Genomic DNA, 18,999 nt, shown 5'->3' with positions numbered 1-18,999 from the left:
ATGTCCTTAACGTGGGCAGCGGGAACATGCACATAGAGTGAAGCCAGAGATGCCAGACCACACCACTGCTCCCTCTCCATCTGGTGAAGGGAGTTTTTGAAATTAGGGATCGTAAACACAGAAATATTTCTAAAGCCCACAGAACTGCCACAGTTCAGTGTCTTCCCCACAATCTGAGGGAATCTCAGGCACTATGTATAGTTGCCATTATAATCAAAGGTCATGCAAAACTAAGTTAAAGTTTTGGCACTATGATCCAATAAATGACTTCAAGATAAGCCACTGCATTGATTTTGCATAAACCTCAGCACTTGCTGGGTTATTTTGAATAAAAATATGTTTCAGATAGGAGCAAATAAGAAAACAGGAGAAATCTGTACATTGACTGTCTTGGCAAGGAGCTCACTTAGCCCACAAAACTACAGAGAGGCCTGGCTCAGAGGACCGAGCCCTGCAATGGGTTTCTCTTTGTCTACCTGTTGCTGCCTAAAAGTCGGGTATTGAGTCCTCCATGTTCTCACAATAGCCCAGGGGGGAAAAAAAAAAGAACCTCCAAGAAGCAGTTACCTCCCCAAGGGCTGCCTCTGAAACACAGGAGTGAACGGTGCTTTTTGGTGCATTTTCAATGACTAACAGGAAAGCCTTGACAAGTAGCTTAGATCAGGTATACAACTTCACCTACAAGTTACTAATTTCCTAAGACATGTTGTAAAGCTCAGTCTTCCAGCCTGCATAGCTTTTGTGTTTCCCTTCCTCTTGTCTTACTCACAGTGGCATTTTCAGACAGGTACCAGTCAGGAATTGGGATGTGGTGGTTTGGAACTTTTCTTTTACTCATCTTCTGGTCTTCAGACTCCCAGAGCAAAGAGTTTAAATCAGGGAAATTATTGTTGATGTCAATGCCATCCTGAGTCCATCGTCCTAGAGACCAGCCCCCTAATTCTGAACCCTTAGATTTAAAAAAAAAAAAGAAAGGAGGAAAAAAAAGATAAATGCTCATTCAGAAAAACAAAGCAACCTGGGACTCTTCAGTAGAGTGTCTGGGGATTCTGGGATTCTGTTGGGTGTCAGAGATAATTCTATTCCCAGAAATGGAAGGATAAATTATTTAATTAACCAAAATTAATAATTAGGTTTTAGGTGGGGTTTTTTTGTTATGTTTTTTTTTTTTTTTTCATTTTAGATGAAACCTCGAATGAGATGAAGCTAAACCCACGAAAAGTGACTTGGGGTTAGCTGAATTATCCTGGTTTGTTGTTAAGGTTTCTGTTTCAGACTGGTTTGCCCCTGGATTGCAATAGGGATGGTACATATTCCCTTTCATGGCTGTGAATGTGGCTTTTGCATTCCAGTCCCCTACAGACTGCCCTGGAAGATTTTCCAGTGCATTTGACCAGACTCTGCAACTTTTCCTCCTGGTGTCTGTCTTCTTCCAGACTGAATTATTACAATGCCCTACACATTGTGTTCTCCTTAAAGATGGACTCTTACATTTCAGATGTGGAAGAATGCAAATTTTCATGTGCTCAGCTTGGTTTCTCATGAGAAACACATCACATGAATTTCTTAATTTTCCAGAATGGTGTTTCCATTGATCTGTACACCTCAGTATGGTTTATTCTGGCAGTCTTTGTGACCCTCCTTTCCGTGCACCTCATCCTGTTAAACAGTGGCACATAAGATACTGTTCCTTTCAGCTTTTTGTCTTAATAAGAGGTTTCATTAGTTTATGTTTTCTTTGATGTCTTTAATATTTGATTTACTCCTTTTGGCTGCTTGTAAAATATGATCTTTGAAAAAAATAAAGAAATAATGACAACAAGAGCAGATTTCATTGATCTAAGAGAAGTAAAAATGGAAAGTTCTTAAATTGCTTCCCAGAGCAACCTGATCTAGTGGGAGTTGTCCCTGTCCATGGCAGGGGGGTTGGAAACAGAGGATCATTAAGGTCCCTTCCAATCCAAACCAGTCTGGGATTCTATGGAAATGATTCCTTGACACAGTCATAACCTTCTTACCGCTTTATATGCCTTGTCATATCCATCAGGGTTGACCGAGGGCAGGAGGTGGATTCTGGTATCCTCAATGAGATGGACAATGCGAGGGTTCCCAGCCAGGTATTCCTGGCACATGAACTGCATTAACAGAAGGATTAGCTCCCGTCCAAGCACTTCATTTCCATGAGCTCCTGCAATGTACCGAAATTCTGGTTCACCTGTTGAAAACACAAGGGGCAGAACTGTAGTCAGAGCAGCAAATCAAATACCTAACCAAGTGACACTGGTGTCAATCAGCAAGATCTCAATCAGGGAGAGGTAGAGAAATGCCTGAACTGAAGAACTGATAAATGAAAATGTAACTCTACAGAAACAAATAATTGCTTTTCATTTCTATTTTAGAACAGGTTTATATATATGAGCGATACCTAAAACCACAGAGTAAAACCTTCAAAATCCATTTTCATTAAACAGATTTCTTAATTGATCTCATAATTTCAGCATGTTACAGGTAGATTTAAAAAATTCTGATAGTCTAAAAATAACAAAAGAAAGACAGTGCTGGTAGTTCCTTGGGACTGATGTTAAGGCTCTTAAAAGATAAGTCAGTTACTGTAAAGAATTGATCTCTGACTTCATACATTTCTTTTCCTTCATTCACAAAACCAAACAGGTTGGTGTATATTTTTCAAGGTTATATTGAATACCTTAACACTTGCACTCAACTACAAAACACTTCAGAGTTGATTAGGAGCTGTGCCACCTCCTAAAAACAGCCCCATAATTCTGTTGTCCTTTTTGTGAATAACGCTTGCAAACACCAACAGGAAGGACCAGACTGGCCAAGTTATGGCCTGTTCCACCCTCCCAGTTTGTCTGGCCCATGAGACACTTGTTGCGTGTTTTCTGCAGGACTCTCAGATATAGGTAAGTGGACAAGGTAGGTTAGATGAATTGTTCTGGTGTTCACATGTGAGATTCAGAGACTGCAGCATGAGGTCAGCCCCAGCTCTACTGAGAGGTTACACCTATGGTGGTCCATCTGCTATGGCAAAGCAGATGCTTTAGGATGACATCACAGTGTTCTTCCTTGGGTGGGATGAACACATATCAGGGTATTTATGGACATGGAAAAGCACCAGATACCTTTATCCCAACAGCTGCCCCAGGCACTATCATAATGAGATCTTTATTTTTCTCCACAGAGGGGCCAAAGGCTGGATTTCTATTCTGAAGAATTCTACCCCCATTGGAAGTTATACTTCAACACTCCCCAAAGATAATTACTTGCTTGCAATACATTCACTCCATAGAAAAAAAAATAAAACAGCAGATTTCTATCCAAAGCTACCGAAATCCCCACAACTGAAATCCATTCCCCAGCACTAAAATTCGCTTTTGTTAATGTAAAGAATAAAATTATCATTAAAGAATTTGATCCCACATTCAAAATGCCTTCTATTTGTGCTCAGCCTCCTCTTCCCAATTTAGAAATTTAGCTCTGAAATTCCTCCCACATACTTTTGAAATCTTTGTTGCTGTGAGCATAATTCCATCAGTGATAACTGCTGCACATACAGAAAATGAGGATTAAGGGGGGGGGGGGAGACGGGCAGGGGGGGAAGCCAAATCCCATCACCCTTCAACAGATTTAGTTAGACTAAATCCTAACCAACTTCGTGCTCTCCTGGGTTGTCAGAAATCTCAACAGCATACAGCTTTAGTCCTTGGTGGCTTTTTCCAATGTTGTAAATTCTTGTGATATTCGGGCACATTTTATTCACAGTTTTCATCAGCTGCCAACAAAAGAAATGACATCTCGTTAGACAATGCAGCACCAAAAGAGATCTGCTCTTCATTATTTCATCCCAAATTGGTTGTAGCAAAACCTTCATTTTCTTTTCTGATTATTTCTTAGTTCTAAAAGCTTTATGTTTACTCCATGAATTACAGCTCCCCTAGCACACAACATGTTCGCTCAGCTGGAACAAGCTGAATACTCTCTGCTGAAACACCACAGGGTAGGTGAGCTTCAAAACCTTTCTTACTTGAGATGCATTTCTAACATAATGAAATTAAAGACTTGAGGGAGAAATCCAATGGGAATAAAAGCAGAAAAAAAATAATTAGCCACCTTAAAGCTTCCTTCCATATACTCTGTGATTTACTACAGCTAAGTGACTTGAGATGACCCAGGATGTTGGTGTTATGGCAATGTATGTACATCACAGGTTGTCACAGACACACTCTGCCCAGTAAAGGAGATAGTTCTCTCCTTCACCCTGTGAGGCAGCAATTCAGTTCAAAGCAAACGGAGGGAGAATGATAGAATTAATTTAAACATCATTTTGCCAGGGAATTCTGATTACACCTGCCTCCACTGAGGTAGAAACCGAGCCCACACTTCTTGTGTTCTAACGTGAAAGCTCATATGGGAAAAATTGTTAGTTAAGGCAGTGCTGATGTGGCCAAAGAGATATAATTTGAATTACTCTATAAACACAGCCGTATCTACTCCTTCAGTGAAGAACAGATTCCTCACAATTTGCTTCAAGTTCAACAAAAAATAGAATTAATAGTGGAAATGCCAACAGCCAGGGTGAAGACATTCCTCCTGTCAAAATCTACTCGGTGTTCCTGCTGATACTGCAGATGTAGGCAAAATATAATGAAATGGCTTTAGTACTTAAGTGCATTGGGAAGGTCACAGTTAAGGGCATAGTTCCATTTAAACCAGTGGAGTTACCCAGATGTCGTCCAGGTAAGGGTATCTGGAGTCTAGAGTGTCCCACAAACACACTCTTTACTGTGGCATTTCAGCTGAATGTTAAAATTTATAGCTTTAAATGGCAATAATTTGTTTGGTTTCTTTTTTTTTTTTCATTAGAAGTCACTAAAGAAAGGACTTTACTGCAAATTGGAACCCTAGGGACTATTAATTAAACAATCTTTTCATAAACAAGGATGAATACATTACTGAAGGAATACTGCAGCACAACAAAACCCTGTGCTCACACAGTGTTAATTTAGAAACAATATTGGATGATCACAAGACTGATGATTTAAAAAAATGCAGTAATTAGATGTGTCCAATTCCCATGCCACCATTTAGCAAATCTAAGTTGAAACACAATTCACATTGGGAATAATATCATTAAAATTCCTCTGATAAAAGGCTTCACTTCTATTTATAACCACGTTGCAAAGGGAATTAAAAGATGGCATTTTGGTACGTTTGTTCATCTCACATACTGGTTTTATACATGTAAGAAACAATATCTTTTGCAAGAATTTCTTTTGGCACTTGTTTGAAAAATACATTTATGCCCCTTCAGTGTGTTCTTTAGTTTCATGTCTTTTTTTCACCACTGTCACCATCATCAAGGTGCTGATATTGGGGGTACCCAGTCACTGCCATGGAACTAGACATAAGTGGGTATCATTTGCTATTCCAGCTGAACCACAGAGGTGAAGCCAGGGGACTTTGGTTTATATTTTCTAGTGTTTGGTTGAACCAAGTCCCATCTTTTTGAGACAAAATGCCCTAAATGTTCATGATCAAGATCTGTCTCATTTGAACCCGCTCATAATGAACTAAGGATCCCACCAAAGGACATGGATCTACAGAACTCTTGCGAGACCCTCACAAAACAAAACTCATTGAAGGTTCACTCTTTTGGGATTATGTCCTACTGACAAGAAGATGGAATGGATTATTATTGGATCAGATACAGTGTTTTTCTCCAGAGATAAATATATATATTTTTTTTTCACTCTGCCAATGAGTACAGATACTGCGTTAAAAGAAGGTCTGTTTTAGTAGGTTAAAAACTGTTTTCTATAGTATATAGATCATGCTACTGTCTCAGCTGTGTGTTTACCAATTCCTCTCCCTGTACTCTCTTCAAACTGCAAGAAAATCCCTCCTGGCTGATGTATTTCTGCATCCATGCAGCTGCCCAGGATGTGAAATAGGGAAAATGAGCCCATCCTCAGGAGTGTGGGGCCTCAGAAATCCCCCGTGGCCATGGGATACCCCGAGCACCCACTTAGGAAAACAGTTAAAAGTGTGTTAAAAGTTCATAACTAGTGAGGGAAACGCCTAGAACCGAGCCCAAAGTACACAACAATCTGAGGAAATTTGTGTTGGCCTCAGTAAAGTCCCTATCATTTCTTTAATTGCAAGCAAGTGATTACTTTCTGAGGCAAACAAAGAACCCCTCCTGAATTAGGGCCTCTGCAGTAAACTTCACTGTGGGTCTTTCATAATGGTATGGATATAGTAATGTTTACATGTAGATACAATACTGAAAATGAACATATTTCCTATCTGCTTTTCTCATACCCATTTCCTACGAACAGCACAATAGGTCACCTGAAATGTCACAGAGTTTTCTTTGTGCTTTGTACAAACTGTCAAAGGCAATTGATGAGAACAGTCAGTCAGGGCTTTATTAACAACCAGCAGGACTGTAAACCACTTTCACAATTACACTTGCTAACAGCTCTTATTTGACAGTTCCTGTTTGTTTGTCACTACCAATTATTTACCTTATTAGTGCCTTGCAAAAAGGCTGCATGTGGTCTTTGAAGAAGCCCTGCAAAACTGGTCTCCAAAGGTCCAATTTCTTTCTTTGGCAGCAAAGGTGTATTAAATATAGGTCTAAGTGCCATCTACACTTAGAGAAGACAATAGGGCTGGCAGTCAATGCCCTTTGTTGTCCTCTGTGGTGATCATAGAATTATTGAGGTTGGAAAAGACCCTTAAGATCAAGGAGACCACCCGTTAGCCTATTGCTACCAAGATCTCCATAGCTCTTGTTCTGCTGCAAGCCCAACCAGAAAGCACGTCCTCCTTCAGCTTGGAGACTTTTAGATAGGGGTTAATGATCTGGAATTGCATGCAATACCTTTGAGGCTGTTTCACCTTCAAAGAAACCTGTTCCACTGGTAACATATACAATGTTCTTCAATGCTCTGTATTAGCACTACATCACATCCAGAAACGTAGCTGACTGTGAAGAGCAACACAAGACCTCATGGGTGGTTGGAGGCTGGCCTGTCTACAGGTATGAGTCACAATCAATTAAATGGATTTTAAAATTAACACTCCTGTTTCTGAAGCAGGATATGATCTGGGTTTGTTGTTTCAAAGACAGGGTTGTACTTCAATGTCCATCTCAACTTATTTCTGAGGCTATCTTTCAACCCTTTTTAACAGCATCCTAAACAGCATGGATAAATCATAGAAATATTTTGGACTGTAAGACAGTCCTGACTTCTGCATAAGAGATACAGTGAATTTTGCCTTTCAGAGCCTTGAATGTCCTTTTAAGAGAAAAAAAATAGTACTATAAACATCATCTACCTAAACAGAGAGTTCTATTAAAATATTCAGACACTGAGAAAAACCCTCCCTCTCACAAATACCTGACATTACAGTGCAATGTCATGCTTCCCAAACAGCCCAGAGAACACCCTCTCCTCCTCTGCCTTCTTCCAGCTTTATGATAAATATCTTCCAAAGAACAGCATTTTTCTAACATTGTTTGGCAGTGAAAGGGCTAACAAAACTGACAACAATGCAGACTAATTAAAAAAATATTAAGTTAACTCTGGATATTGAGTTTTTGTCCCATTTTACACAGGAAAGAAGTGATGAAGGTCTAAGAACAGCTTTGGAGATATGAGACCTATTGCAACCCAAATTACAATTTTCTGGCTACCAGCAGCTGAACCCAGCTAGAATCCAATGAGCTCTAAATAAATTAACCATTCTGAGACAGAGAAAACCAGAAACTGGGAGATCACTGTCAAAGACAGTTCACAACTGACCAGCTCTCATCCACAGTTGCAAGTTTTCTACTTGTGTGAAAAGGAGAACAACATTCTGGTTTAAAGGTGCAGCTTTTTCCCCAAGATCATTTCTAAGCTGACCAACCTGTCTTTCTGTAAGAAGAACCTAAAATACACTTTATTTTATTGTTCTTGGCAGTAGCTCTGCCAATTGAGTTTCTATATGTCTGATCTTTGTGATAAGAAATATAGGCCTTGAAATCTCTACCAAAATAAATGTGTGAGTCAGTCCACAATTGCTCAATAAAAAAGAATGGTGATTCATGCAGTATAAATACACTAAAAATTCAGCACACAGCAAATGATTCACACACTTCAAGTCCAAATGTATTATCTTCCTGGTTGCAGAGAAAGTGGGCAGAAATATTTCTTAAGGACAACCCACACCTGTGGTGATAGGACAGTGAAAAACACTGAAATACAGAATTCTGATGGCTAAGACAAGGTCATATTTGAAAGCAGAAACCACTGTAACATTCACCACCCAAAGAAACATGGGAGAAAAATGATGGCACATTAGGTGTAAATACTCCCTCTGTCACGTAGTGTCAGATGTTGAAGGTGAGATGAGGTACAGATTAAGACTTTTGGATTTTAAGATTACTGCGTTTAACAGATTAAAACAGAAAAAAAAAAGTCTTATAACAAAAGATTGCAGACTCAGTTTAATAACATTTTTTTAAAGGTAGAATTAAAATCCCATAAAAGTTTAAAAGCCTGCACCCATCCACCCTCCATCCAGAGGTCACAGTGCAGCCTCTTTGCCTACCTGCCTCATTTCCTTGTAGTTGTGATGCTTAAAGTCAAGGTTATCTGTGGTTGTCATTTCATTTCTTCTGTGGTAATAATTATTTGGGTCTGAGAAAAGAAAGAATAATATTCATGTGCCAATGAATTTCAAAGACAAAGATGTTTAGCCACAATGCATGCAAAGAATGTGGAAATCTGAAATTCCCTGACCTATATGTGTTTAAAACAGGTTTTCAAAAGCAAAATTCAGAGAAACACCACACTGGAAATGTTTTTACTCTTTTGATATATTACTGCACAAATCAGCTCATATAGATCCAAAGATAAGCAAAGAGGCAACAGGCATCACCTTGCTAGACAGCTCCACTGCACAAGCAACTGAACTTCAGCAGAAGAGCATCCTTAGGATGCAGAGGAGAACAAAATACACTGGAAAATGATGAGTCATGCAAGATAATGAGTGGGAAAAAAAAATAACACCAGATGAAAAAGCTGCAGTAAATGTTTGGCATCTACCTGATTAATTTACTGTTTCAGTGAATTATCTTTTCTTTTTCTTGAGGAGTACTCCCTGAGTCTATGCACTGCCTGCAAAATGAGGAAAGAATCTACTTTGTGTAATATTAATTCCTGATTATTTTTCTACACTTGTGTGTGTGGAATTTGAGGTCTTAATTTTAAAGTAATAAGCACATTCTTTTCTGGGTGGGTATAATTTATGTGTGTGTTGAAGTATCAAAGGAGAATATGTGGTTAGAATAAAAGCCTTTGTTTCCTTGACTTTCCAGGCCATTCACCTGGAAAAAAAAATCCAAATTGCTCAAGACTGTTAGGGCTCAACTTTATATTTCCTAATATATGTGCTGCTAGCTTAAAATATTAATTTTTAGAGATAAACAAGTCTATTTGAAAAACATTGGGCACATTCCTTAATTTGCCATATCTGGAATTTCAAATAATCCTTTATCAAACCAGTGGCTGCCAGGCTGTTTTGAAAATGTTTTCCCTTTGCACAAAATCATCTTCATTTAAAATTATGGGGAAAAAAGCGAAGTATGAAAGCTTAAATATCCTGTCTTACTGTGGTGCAGCCAAAAGACACTGTCTCTAGAGAAGAAAAATATGGGCTTTTTTCTTTTTTAAAAAAAAAAACCCAAACACTATCACCTATCAGCTGTGATTTTTCTTGGTGAAAAAATCATATTTATTAGAAGGAAGAATATACAGCTACTGCCCTGCTACAACAAACACTTAATGGAATGTCAGAAAACTCAAAGCTTCAAAATACCTTATCATTTAATATGTTTAAGCTTCATTTTTCTGACATTGAAACCTTCACAGTCTCAAATTTGTTCTTCCTACACATTCTAAAAGTGTTGGGGGTTTTTTTTGTGTAGAAGGAAAGGAAATTCTGAATTAAGTTCTTTATTAAATGAAACATGCAAGCTCCACTAAGTTAATTGTAACATTACCTATATTCTCTACCACTGATTTACTCTTCATTCCCATGCTTGATTCCACTTCCATTCCCTAATCTACAGCAGAAATACTGGAAGGTCTTTTGAACACTGCTTTCCAAAAATGACTGGAAAATCTGCCAAAAACACATCTTGCCTCAAAAAAATTTGGTCATTCAATGCAGTCTGTCCTTCCTAGTAAGAACTTATCCTGTAAGTCTGTCTGGAAATGGGCTTGAATTGAAGCCTAATCAGATCAGGACACAGTTTTGAAGAATCAAGAGAGCTGAGTTTCACAAAATTCACCTGAATTTTTAGGTCTTCTTTCCAACCTAACTGCAAGCTAAATTAATGCAAGTCCACTGAGAGCAACAATGCTGCACTAACCCTGCAGAGGACTCTGGAATGTCAAACTCCTCAGAGCCAACACATTGATATATAGAAATTCTCCATTAATATCTTGATGACTGAGAAATGAGAATCATGACCAAACCACTTCTTCTAGAAAGAGACAATATGTTTAATACCACCCAGAATAGCTTTGCTGTTGTAAATATAGCCTTCTGTTGTGAAAATATAAAAATAAACATCATAAAACTGCCAGGATGTTGAAGGCTTTCTCTCTCACCACAAGTCAAAATACACAGCAACTGATACGTTTTTTCCTGCTAGTTTAATCTCATTTCTCTAAAAGTCTGACACTTTTTTCCATATATCAAACATTAATATCATGGGAATTACACTGAATGCTGCAGAGTTGGGGGACACAAACGAAACTGTGGAGTGAGAATGATTGTATCTCTGGTCCTTCTTCAAAACCAGTGCACAGATTGACAGCTCCCTTGAGAAGTAACACTCGCATTTTGCCAGGCTCTACCTGAGCCTCTGCTTGGCTCACTGGATTTCTGCTGTAGCAGGAATTGAAATTAAAAAATTTAAAAGCTAAAATGTAGAAAGACAAGTCTTGTCCACAGCTGGTTAGGTTCACTTTGGCAAAAAACATTTTCTTCTCTAAAACTGAGAAAGAGCGATGAAAAAACTCAAGCCACAGATGAATTAGAATTGAAGGTCTCTTATTTATGGCACAAGCTCAGGCAGTCATTCTTTCTTCCAGGGAGAAAAGATCCTGCAAAAATGTGACACTTTTACACAGAGAAATAGATTAATTTTTTACTACCACTAACCTTCACCTTACAAGTAGAGGTAATTAAGTTTGCAGGTAAAGGTCCCTGGTTACCTTCATATTTCTAGTCTTTGTAAAAGGATTAAGAAGATCTAAAGCACCCAACTACTTTCCAGCACAAGAGCTCCGGGGACTGCCCATAAAAAGTAACAGAGAGGACCAATTGCTTGGTGGTTTGATGTACAGAAGGGGTTTTCTCATATACTACAGCTCTACCCAACACCTCCATGGTGGTGGAGCCCTGATTCCTCCAGTGGGCTTCCAGTTATTTGGCTCCCAATATGTGTTTTTCTTTTTTCCCTCCTTTAGATTTCAGTGCTCCTTTAACTGACACTGGAAAGGTGTGAAGTGAGTTTCACAATGACATGAAGATGAAATCAAGACTCACAGAACAGTATTATCAAGCTACTCTAGTTTAGGAAGTAGAATTCTCATCCATTCCCAACACAATCTGTTCATGTACTTCCTTCTCACAGAAGTCCTACAGATGAGTTGTATGGTGTCTTCCTGACAGGGCTTCCAGGCTTCAAAGAGGTTCTCAAATGGTGCTCCAAATGGTAATGAAGTCAATCCAAGTGATTTTGCTAAGTTGTTATTAAAAAGAATATTCTAGTCTCAATCCTTTATGCTGTCTTAAAAACCTCAGCATGGCATTTTGCAAGATATTTTTTTCATTTTTTCTAATAAATGAATTCTACCTCTCTTTACAAAATTGAAGATGCCACAGACTGCACAAGTGTGATCTTGAAAAAACCTGCTGGCAGGAATCAGAAGTGAGGTTTTTCCACACAATCTATTTCATGAGCATTAACATAACACATTAAATCAATGAAATAAAGTTATTCAGCTATTGATAGATTCTTTTCTATGTGTGCTGATGTATAGTCTAATAGCAAACAACTAATTCCAGTTAAGGATAATGAATTATAATCATTTTCTACCAGAATTTAATAATTTTAATTATTTCCTAATGTTTGATTCAGATAATAATAGTAATTCTGAGGACTGTTGATGCTTCAGAATAGTATACACTTCATTTTACTAACAAAATATGAAAGAAAGCCTTTTAGTGACACCCACTGCGTTGCTGGGGGATGTTCCATATCTCTCTAAGGAGAAACACAATGCACTGGCCTTTCCCAGGAGAACTATTGAATTTGGTCTCATTTTTTGGATCACAGAATCATCATGGTTGGAAAGGACCTACGAGATGACCAAGTCAAACCATCAACGAAGAAAAAAACCCCAAACCACCACAGACACCCACGAGAAAACACAAGAAAACCCCCACAAACTCAGCCACTAAAGCATGCCCTGAAGTGCCACATCTACATGTTTCTTGAATACATCCAAGGGTGGTGACTCCATCACCTCCCTGGGAAGGCTGTTTCAGTGCCTGACCACACTTTCAGTATAGAAATTCTTCCTGATACCCAATCTGAACCTTCCCTGCTGCAATTTCAGGCCATTTCCTCTGGTCCTGTCATTATTTACTTGGGAGAAAAGGCCAACACCCACCTCTCTACAGCCTCCTTTCAGGTAGTTGAAGAGAGCAATGAGGTCTCCCTTCAGCCTCCTCTTCTCCAGACTAAACACCCCCAAGTTCCCTCAGCTGCTCCTCGTATGACTTGTTCTCTAGGCCCTTCATCCAGCCTTTGCTCATGCAAACTCCCAAAAGAGTTTTAAATTGGCCAAGATGAAGATGAAGCTTTGCAATGGTAAAAGCACAACCCAAGGACTATCACTCTAAGCAAAACTTTCCTCTCACAAGTAGCTCACTGAATTTAGCACTGTTGTAGAGACAAACAGGTGTAGAAAGCCAGTTTTACACCAAATGAGCACAGTCCTAGAAGTAACCAAGTAGACTGGCAAGAAAGAGGCAAACCAGTAATGAAAACAGGACTGAATTATGCAAAAACCAGTACTCCAGTACAGGAGTTAATCTTTCATCTTGGGTTTAAAGTGATAGCACAATCATGATGCCAATGATAGATTTCTACATCAGAATTATTAAAAATTAAATTTCATCACAAATGTATTCCATTCAAAGAATTGCCTATTGCCTTGAATACTCTGCTGTATAAATAAATGCATGAAGAGCTCAGCTAATTTTCTCTCTCTGGGTACTTTTGATCATATGCAGTTTCTTTTTGATTTTTCTTAGGTTTGAGAAAGAACAGGCAAAGAAAGTACATCCATCCCTCTGAGGCAATTGCAAAAGATTGTGTATGTCAGTCTACATCTTTGTAAATATCAACATTTTTTGGAAACTGGAGAGGGAATTAAATGCTGGTGCTCTTGGCCTCTTTTTGTCCCCAGCAAGAAATGGCTGCACTGACCCTGTCCTACAGGAAGGATTTTCTGGCATCTTTTCTCCACAGCTAAATACTTTTCCCTTGGTGGAAGAAGAAACCACTTGTGCTGCCTGAAAGATGGTACTGACACAGCTTCATAACACAGCTTCTTTTTTTGTTTTCTCTGTAGAGCTACTGTAATTGTCTAGAAAAAGTTGTTTGTCAAAACTAGCCCACAATGCAGCAAAAAAAAAAAAATCACTTTATGAATAATATATGAGCATTTCACTGATAAAATTATAAATAATACTGATTAGGTAACCAGAAACTTCTCTGTTCCAATTATCTAAATAACCTTTTCTCACAATGTAGCCAACTTCCAGTGCACCTGGCACATGCAGCAGGTTTATCAACGGAGCCCTACCCACAGGAATGCATCCTAGTTGTCTTTGACCATTTTCATATCATTCTGCCAGTACTAACAAGATTTCCTAGAATATTAAGATCTTATTTGGGTTTCTCCTTCATTTGGTGTCCCTTTCTTACCCTTCATGTGAGCACATGTGATTGAAAGCTGATAATCAGTACAGACTGAATGCAAATTGCTTAATTTATTCAGGGATTAATAAAGAAACAAACCCTAACATTACAAGTTAAGTTACATTACAGGGGAGAACTTCTCACTCTCTACAACCATCTGAAAGGAGGTTGGAGCAAGGAGGGGTCAGTCTCTTCTCCCAAGTAACAAGTGACAGAACAAGTAGAAATGGTCTCAAGTTTTGCCAGGGGAGGTTAGATTGGATATTAGGAACAACTTCTTTACCAAAAGGGTTTTCAGTCTCTGGCACAGGCTGCCCAGGGCAAGGGTGGAATCATCATACCTGGAGGGATTTAAAAGCCTCGTAGATGTGGTGCTGAGGGACATGGGGCAGTGGTGGCCTTGGCAGGGCTGGGTTAATGGTTGGACTTAATGATCTTAATGGCCTTTTCCAACCTAAATGATTCTATGGTTCTAAGTTTAAAAAACATTAAAATAAATTAAAAGTAATGAAAATTACTTTCCTTCCACCTCCCTTTATTTCTTAGTGTATTTTTCCCTAGGCCCCATCTGCCCTTGCATTGTCTCAGGAGGACATGATGTGTGGGAGCTCTAAAACAGGACCAAACTGCTTCTCCTGACAACTTGGTCTCTTGTATGTTCACACTTGGGGTGCAAGTATAATCAAAACTACACCAGGCAGGTAAGGAAACTGAGCATTGTGTAGGTCTTCATGGGTTTTTGGAGAGGATGGAGGTATGTGAGCTGGCAGAGGTCCACCTCCTGGTTTTGGTGAATTTAGGAGACTTGCTCAGTTTTATGAGGGAAACCTCTGTCCAAAAACAACTCGATTCCTAGTCCCACAGATGACAGAGTATGAGAGCAACACTGTCAAGGACACTGGAGCCACGGCCAAACCAGCTGGGTATCCAATTTGGAACGAGTAAGATGACACAAAGAAAGGGTGAGGAATCCAATTAGAGAACTGCAAAAATTGTCACGTCCCACAGGAAGCAAACGTGCATGGAAAGGCCTCTGCAACCTGAGGAACAGCTTTGTTTTGAGGGCCTTGCGTGCGAGGAGGAAAATGAGCTGGAAGAAAGAAATGTCAGTTCTTTCTGAGCTGAAAAGACGGGTCAGCAGCTTATCAAAACCTATTAGTTCTTGCAGCCCAATTACATTTTGAATAAACACACCCCATTCCCATTGTGTTTCTCAATGAATGATTCTGTTATTTTCTTTCAGAAATAAACTGAATCAGCCACTGCAGGCAATTAACTCAATAAGTGACTGCCAGGGAGAAGCACTGATGCTGTTTCCATGCTAATCCAAGACCTGCCAGAAGCTGGAACAGCAGCCATTGCAGCAGTGGAAGTGCAGATGTGTCCTTACCTTGAAAGCACCTTCACCTACTAATGTAGTGTAAATAACTGCTGCACTTAAAACCCACCTTTTAAAATAGTGACATTTTTGCTCTCCTCTTTAAGCACAGGTTTATGGAACTGAAAATTATTATAAGAATTTTCCTACAAATTGCTCTCCCAAATGGTTTATCTTCTCTGATAAGGTACAGTGGGAAATAAGCAACCCAGAGAGTTGGAGCTTTCTAAACCCACAGTTGAAATAAATCACAATCCTACTGAAAACATGAATATTCATGTGCACAGGACACCACTGCTCACTGCCATTCAGGTGCATTTGTTACCCCTAGAAAAGCAGTTGTCCAAGTGCTGCTAAGTTTCTCTGCTTCATGGTAATACACCTACAGGTGAGGTTTTATGACAATACTTGCCCTGTGCTCCATCAGAGATTTATCCTTTCCATGCCCCAGATTGGTTTGTGGTTCTTTTCCATGAGTAAGTATCTAATGGACAAAAAACCAAGCTACCTCTCCTTGGCATGTGAAGACCCTACATCAACAGTGGAATTAGAGGCAGCAAGTGTCTACAGAGCTGCAGGTTGTGTGTTTGCCACAGTTTTTACCATGGATTAAACCATTTAACTTCACCTGAAACTTACCAGGGATGATGCTGGATTTGATAACTCTTGAAATTTGCTACAAATTTTTGCATCCTCAACTCCCCTCCTTCCCCCTTACAAGATAAGCACCAGCTCAATCACAGTATTTGCCCTCAGATTAAATAATGACAGTCCTATGGTTTGTACAATTAAATAAAAAAATAAAAACAAAAAAGCAGACTACATCATTATAATGGTTCTTTCATGCCTTAGAAGCTTAAAACATCTGCAAGTGACTGTCCCAATACATAATCATATTGCATCCCTAGTACCTGTGCTCTCAGCAAGATTAATTGCACTGCACTTCAGCCCAAACACCAGAGAAAATCTTGTCAGACAATCTGTGCAACCCTGTTTTATTAATCAAGTCACTTACATTTACCATGCAGTTGGATTTGAAGGGTTATCCTGATATCACTTGGGTATCCAGACAGATATGGGGGTTTCATTTTTGCATAGCTCTGTTCACTAAGATCAGCTATTATATCAAAAAAAGCAAAGACCTCCAAAGGAAATAAAATTTCTGAATCCTGGCACAGGCAGCCATGGCAACATCAACAGGGAAAGACTCTCACCTGGCAAAGGACACCCTAAGATTTCCAGCCTCATACAGATGCTACCTTCTTCAAACCAGGAGCGAGGGTTGATCCGGATGTAGCGTGCGACCAGCGGCACCGGCAGCATGTTGAGAACTGGGATCTCTTTCTCACTGTTCCCTGTAAAAATCTAAGCAGGCCAAACACATGGAAAGGGCAAGATCAGTTCTTTGAAAAGCCTTTTAGCACTTTTGATAATAGGAACCAATAAAGTCACCTAAATACAGCCTCAGGTTGATGGTGGCTCAGGCCAGAGCAGCTCTTCGGAGAGCCCAGTTCCCCCATGCCCCTCAGAGAGGGGCAAGGGAGCCACAGCTCCACATCTTATCTCCAACAAAAGGCACTTCATGGGCATGAGATGTCCCCAGGGACCAGCAGACCGACTCTAACCTTTGTACAGGCCATGCAACATGAAACATGTCTCACAGGCAAGACCACTGCCAGGGTGGCATTCACATCCCTAGGCAGACACGTGCAGGTTTGTCATATCAGATCCTCTGGGTCCCCCTCTGTATTACATGACTAGCTCTTAAAATTAGCAGAACCACTGAGACATGTGGCCTTGTCATCTTATACTGACTTATCTTGCAAATCTGAACTCCACGTGGACAGCCCTCACTCTCCACGTCTTCAAACATCTGTTTCATGATACTCACCACGTCTCCAGATTCATTTCTGACAGCAGTCCATGCATGACTGTCATTGCTCACCAGTACTCTGTAAGAGGTCACCCAGTTACTCCTTGAAAAAGACAAAGAGTATCTAAGTTATTTTTTCCATAACTTAGTATGACTGCAAGTTATGTTTCATGTCTCCAAGCTGGTAAGACTGCTAGCAATGGAAATCCCACTTGGCAAAGTCATGTTAACACTTGGCTGAAAAAGTGACACGCAAAAATTCAATAGATTATTAAAAAAAGCCCAGCACACAGAAGCAAATAAACCAAGATAATATTCTGGCATTCCAGGATGTGAGGGATTTCTGATCTTTTCCTTTTATATGCAAATTTTGGGATAAATGGTTTATCTAGAACAGGTGCAACCAGTGTTCAAAAATCTTACCTTTTCAGCTACAGAACATTTGTTATTTCTGTCTGTAATATCACTGAGGATGGAAAAAACCCAATAAATCCTCTCGGATGAAAAGCCCATAAATATCAACCAGCAAAATTTCCATTTCTTCCAATACAAGAACATCTGGAGCCTGCAGTCACTCTTGTATTTATTAGCAATAGATAGAAACAAAGATAACTCTGTCTCTGCAGAGCAGAGTCCAATTGATTACAACTCTAAGGTACAATATCTAGATCAATCTTCAGAAGGCTGATCTTTCTACTGGCCTATTATCTGATTTACAGCAAAATCCCCTTGAATCTAAAGAAGCAAAACCTGCATTTATACTTGAATTGTGCCTTGCCTGTACTCAGCTAAGTATGAGTGTGAGGAGAAATAAAGTGCTGCTTCCTATATTCTGAGTGGAGTTCAAGCTGTGTAGCTTCTACACCATCTGAGCATTCCCCATGGTAATGCCTATACAGCTGTGGAGAAGGTAATGCTCCAGCTCTCCTCTCACATTTACTAGTCTGAAAAGGCAACAGTAATTAATTTTTTTCCCCCTAACACCTTCCTGGTTTCAATAGGCAGTGACTTAGAGGAGAGTTGTGGCTTAGAGGTATCTTTGTACCATGAAGCCAGTCCAAGATGATTAAATTCTATTTGCATGGATATAAACTGATGGTGCACAAGCTGCAGTTCTCTAGAGCAGTTAGTCTTGAAAACAGGTTCTCAGCTGAGCTGCACGAGCAGATTGCTGGGAGTGAAACCAGGGTGAAGAAAGCTCTTGAGACTAGAAAGAATAGTGGCAATTTGGGAAGTTATGGGGGAAGCAACAAGGTTTATGGATCAGGGAGCACCTAGGAGGACAAAAACTTCTAAGAAAAACTTCCCCTTATACTGCAACGCATACATACTTACATTTGTTTGCTTTTCTGTTGAAATCAATAAATAATATTAGGAACCTATGACCACACACCCTGACTCCACTGTGCTTATGTTGAAAGAGACAAAACAGCTTTTCTGTGTTCACTAAAAGAGTGTCAGGCTTGTGGTGAAGAAAAAAGGGGCAGAGATGGAGCAAGAGCAAATTCACAAGCCACATCAAGTAACATCTAAAGTGTGGGCATCCTGTTTAACAGAATTTTGTAAGAAAAGAGTGGCATACATAGGTCATTTTGAAAAGAACCAGCTCATTTTATTGGCCTAAAAATGTTACTGTTATACTAATACTTCCAATCTAGTACTTTTATTTAC

The 18,999-nt window shown here is 39.4% G+C and overlaps 1 protein-coding gene across 1 annotated transcript in view; it reads right to left on the bottom strand.

Annotated features, from left to right (window-relative positions):
- CPXM2 (carboxypeptidase X, M14 family member 2) overlaps positions 1 to 18,999 on the bottom strand; it is a 68,514-nt gene that overhangs the window by 11,969 nt on the left and 37,546 nt on the right. Inside the window, exons 4-9 of the mRNA XM_051619727.1 lie at positions 17,347 to 17,431; positions 16,670 to 16,820; positions 8,623 to 8,711; positions 3,670 to 3,793; positions 2,019 to 2,215; positions 770 to 949 (exon numbers count right to left, since the gene is read on the bottom strand). Coding sequence (XP_051475687.1) covers positions 770 to 949; positions 2,019 to 2,215; positions 3,670 to 3,793; positions 8,623 to 8,711; positions 16,670 to 16,820; positions 17,347 to 17,431 — 826 coding nt within the window. The remainder of the gene's footprint in view (positions 1 to 769; positions 950 to 2,018; positions 2,216 to 3,669; positions 3,794 to 8,622; positions 8,712 to 16,669; positions 16,821 to 17,346; positions 17,432 to 18,999) is intronic.

The sequence above is a fragment of the Apus apus genome, chromosome 4 (assembly GCF_020740795.1).
Source record: "Apus apus isolate bApuApu2 chromosome 4, bApuApu2.pri.cur, whole genome shotgun sequence".
Taxonomy (NCBI): domain Eukaryota; kingdom Metazoa; phylum Chordata; class Aves; order Apodiformes; family Apodidae; genus Apus; species Apus apus.
The sequence above is the reverse complement of the archived record's forward strand: the minus strand, read 5'-3'. Positions and strand labels throughout refer to the sequence as shown.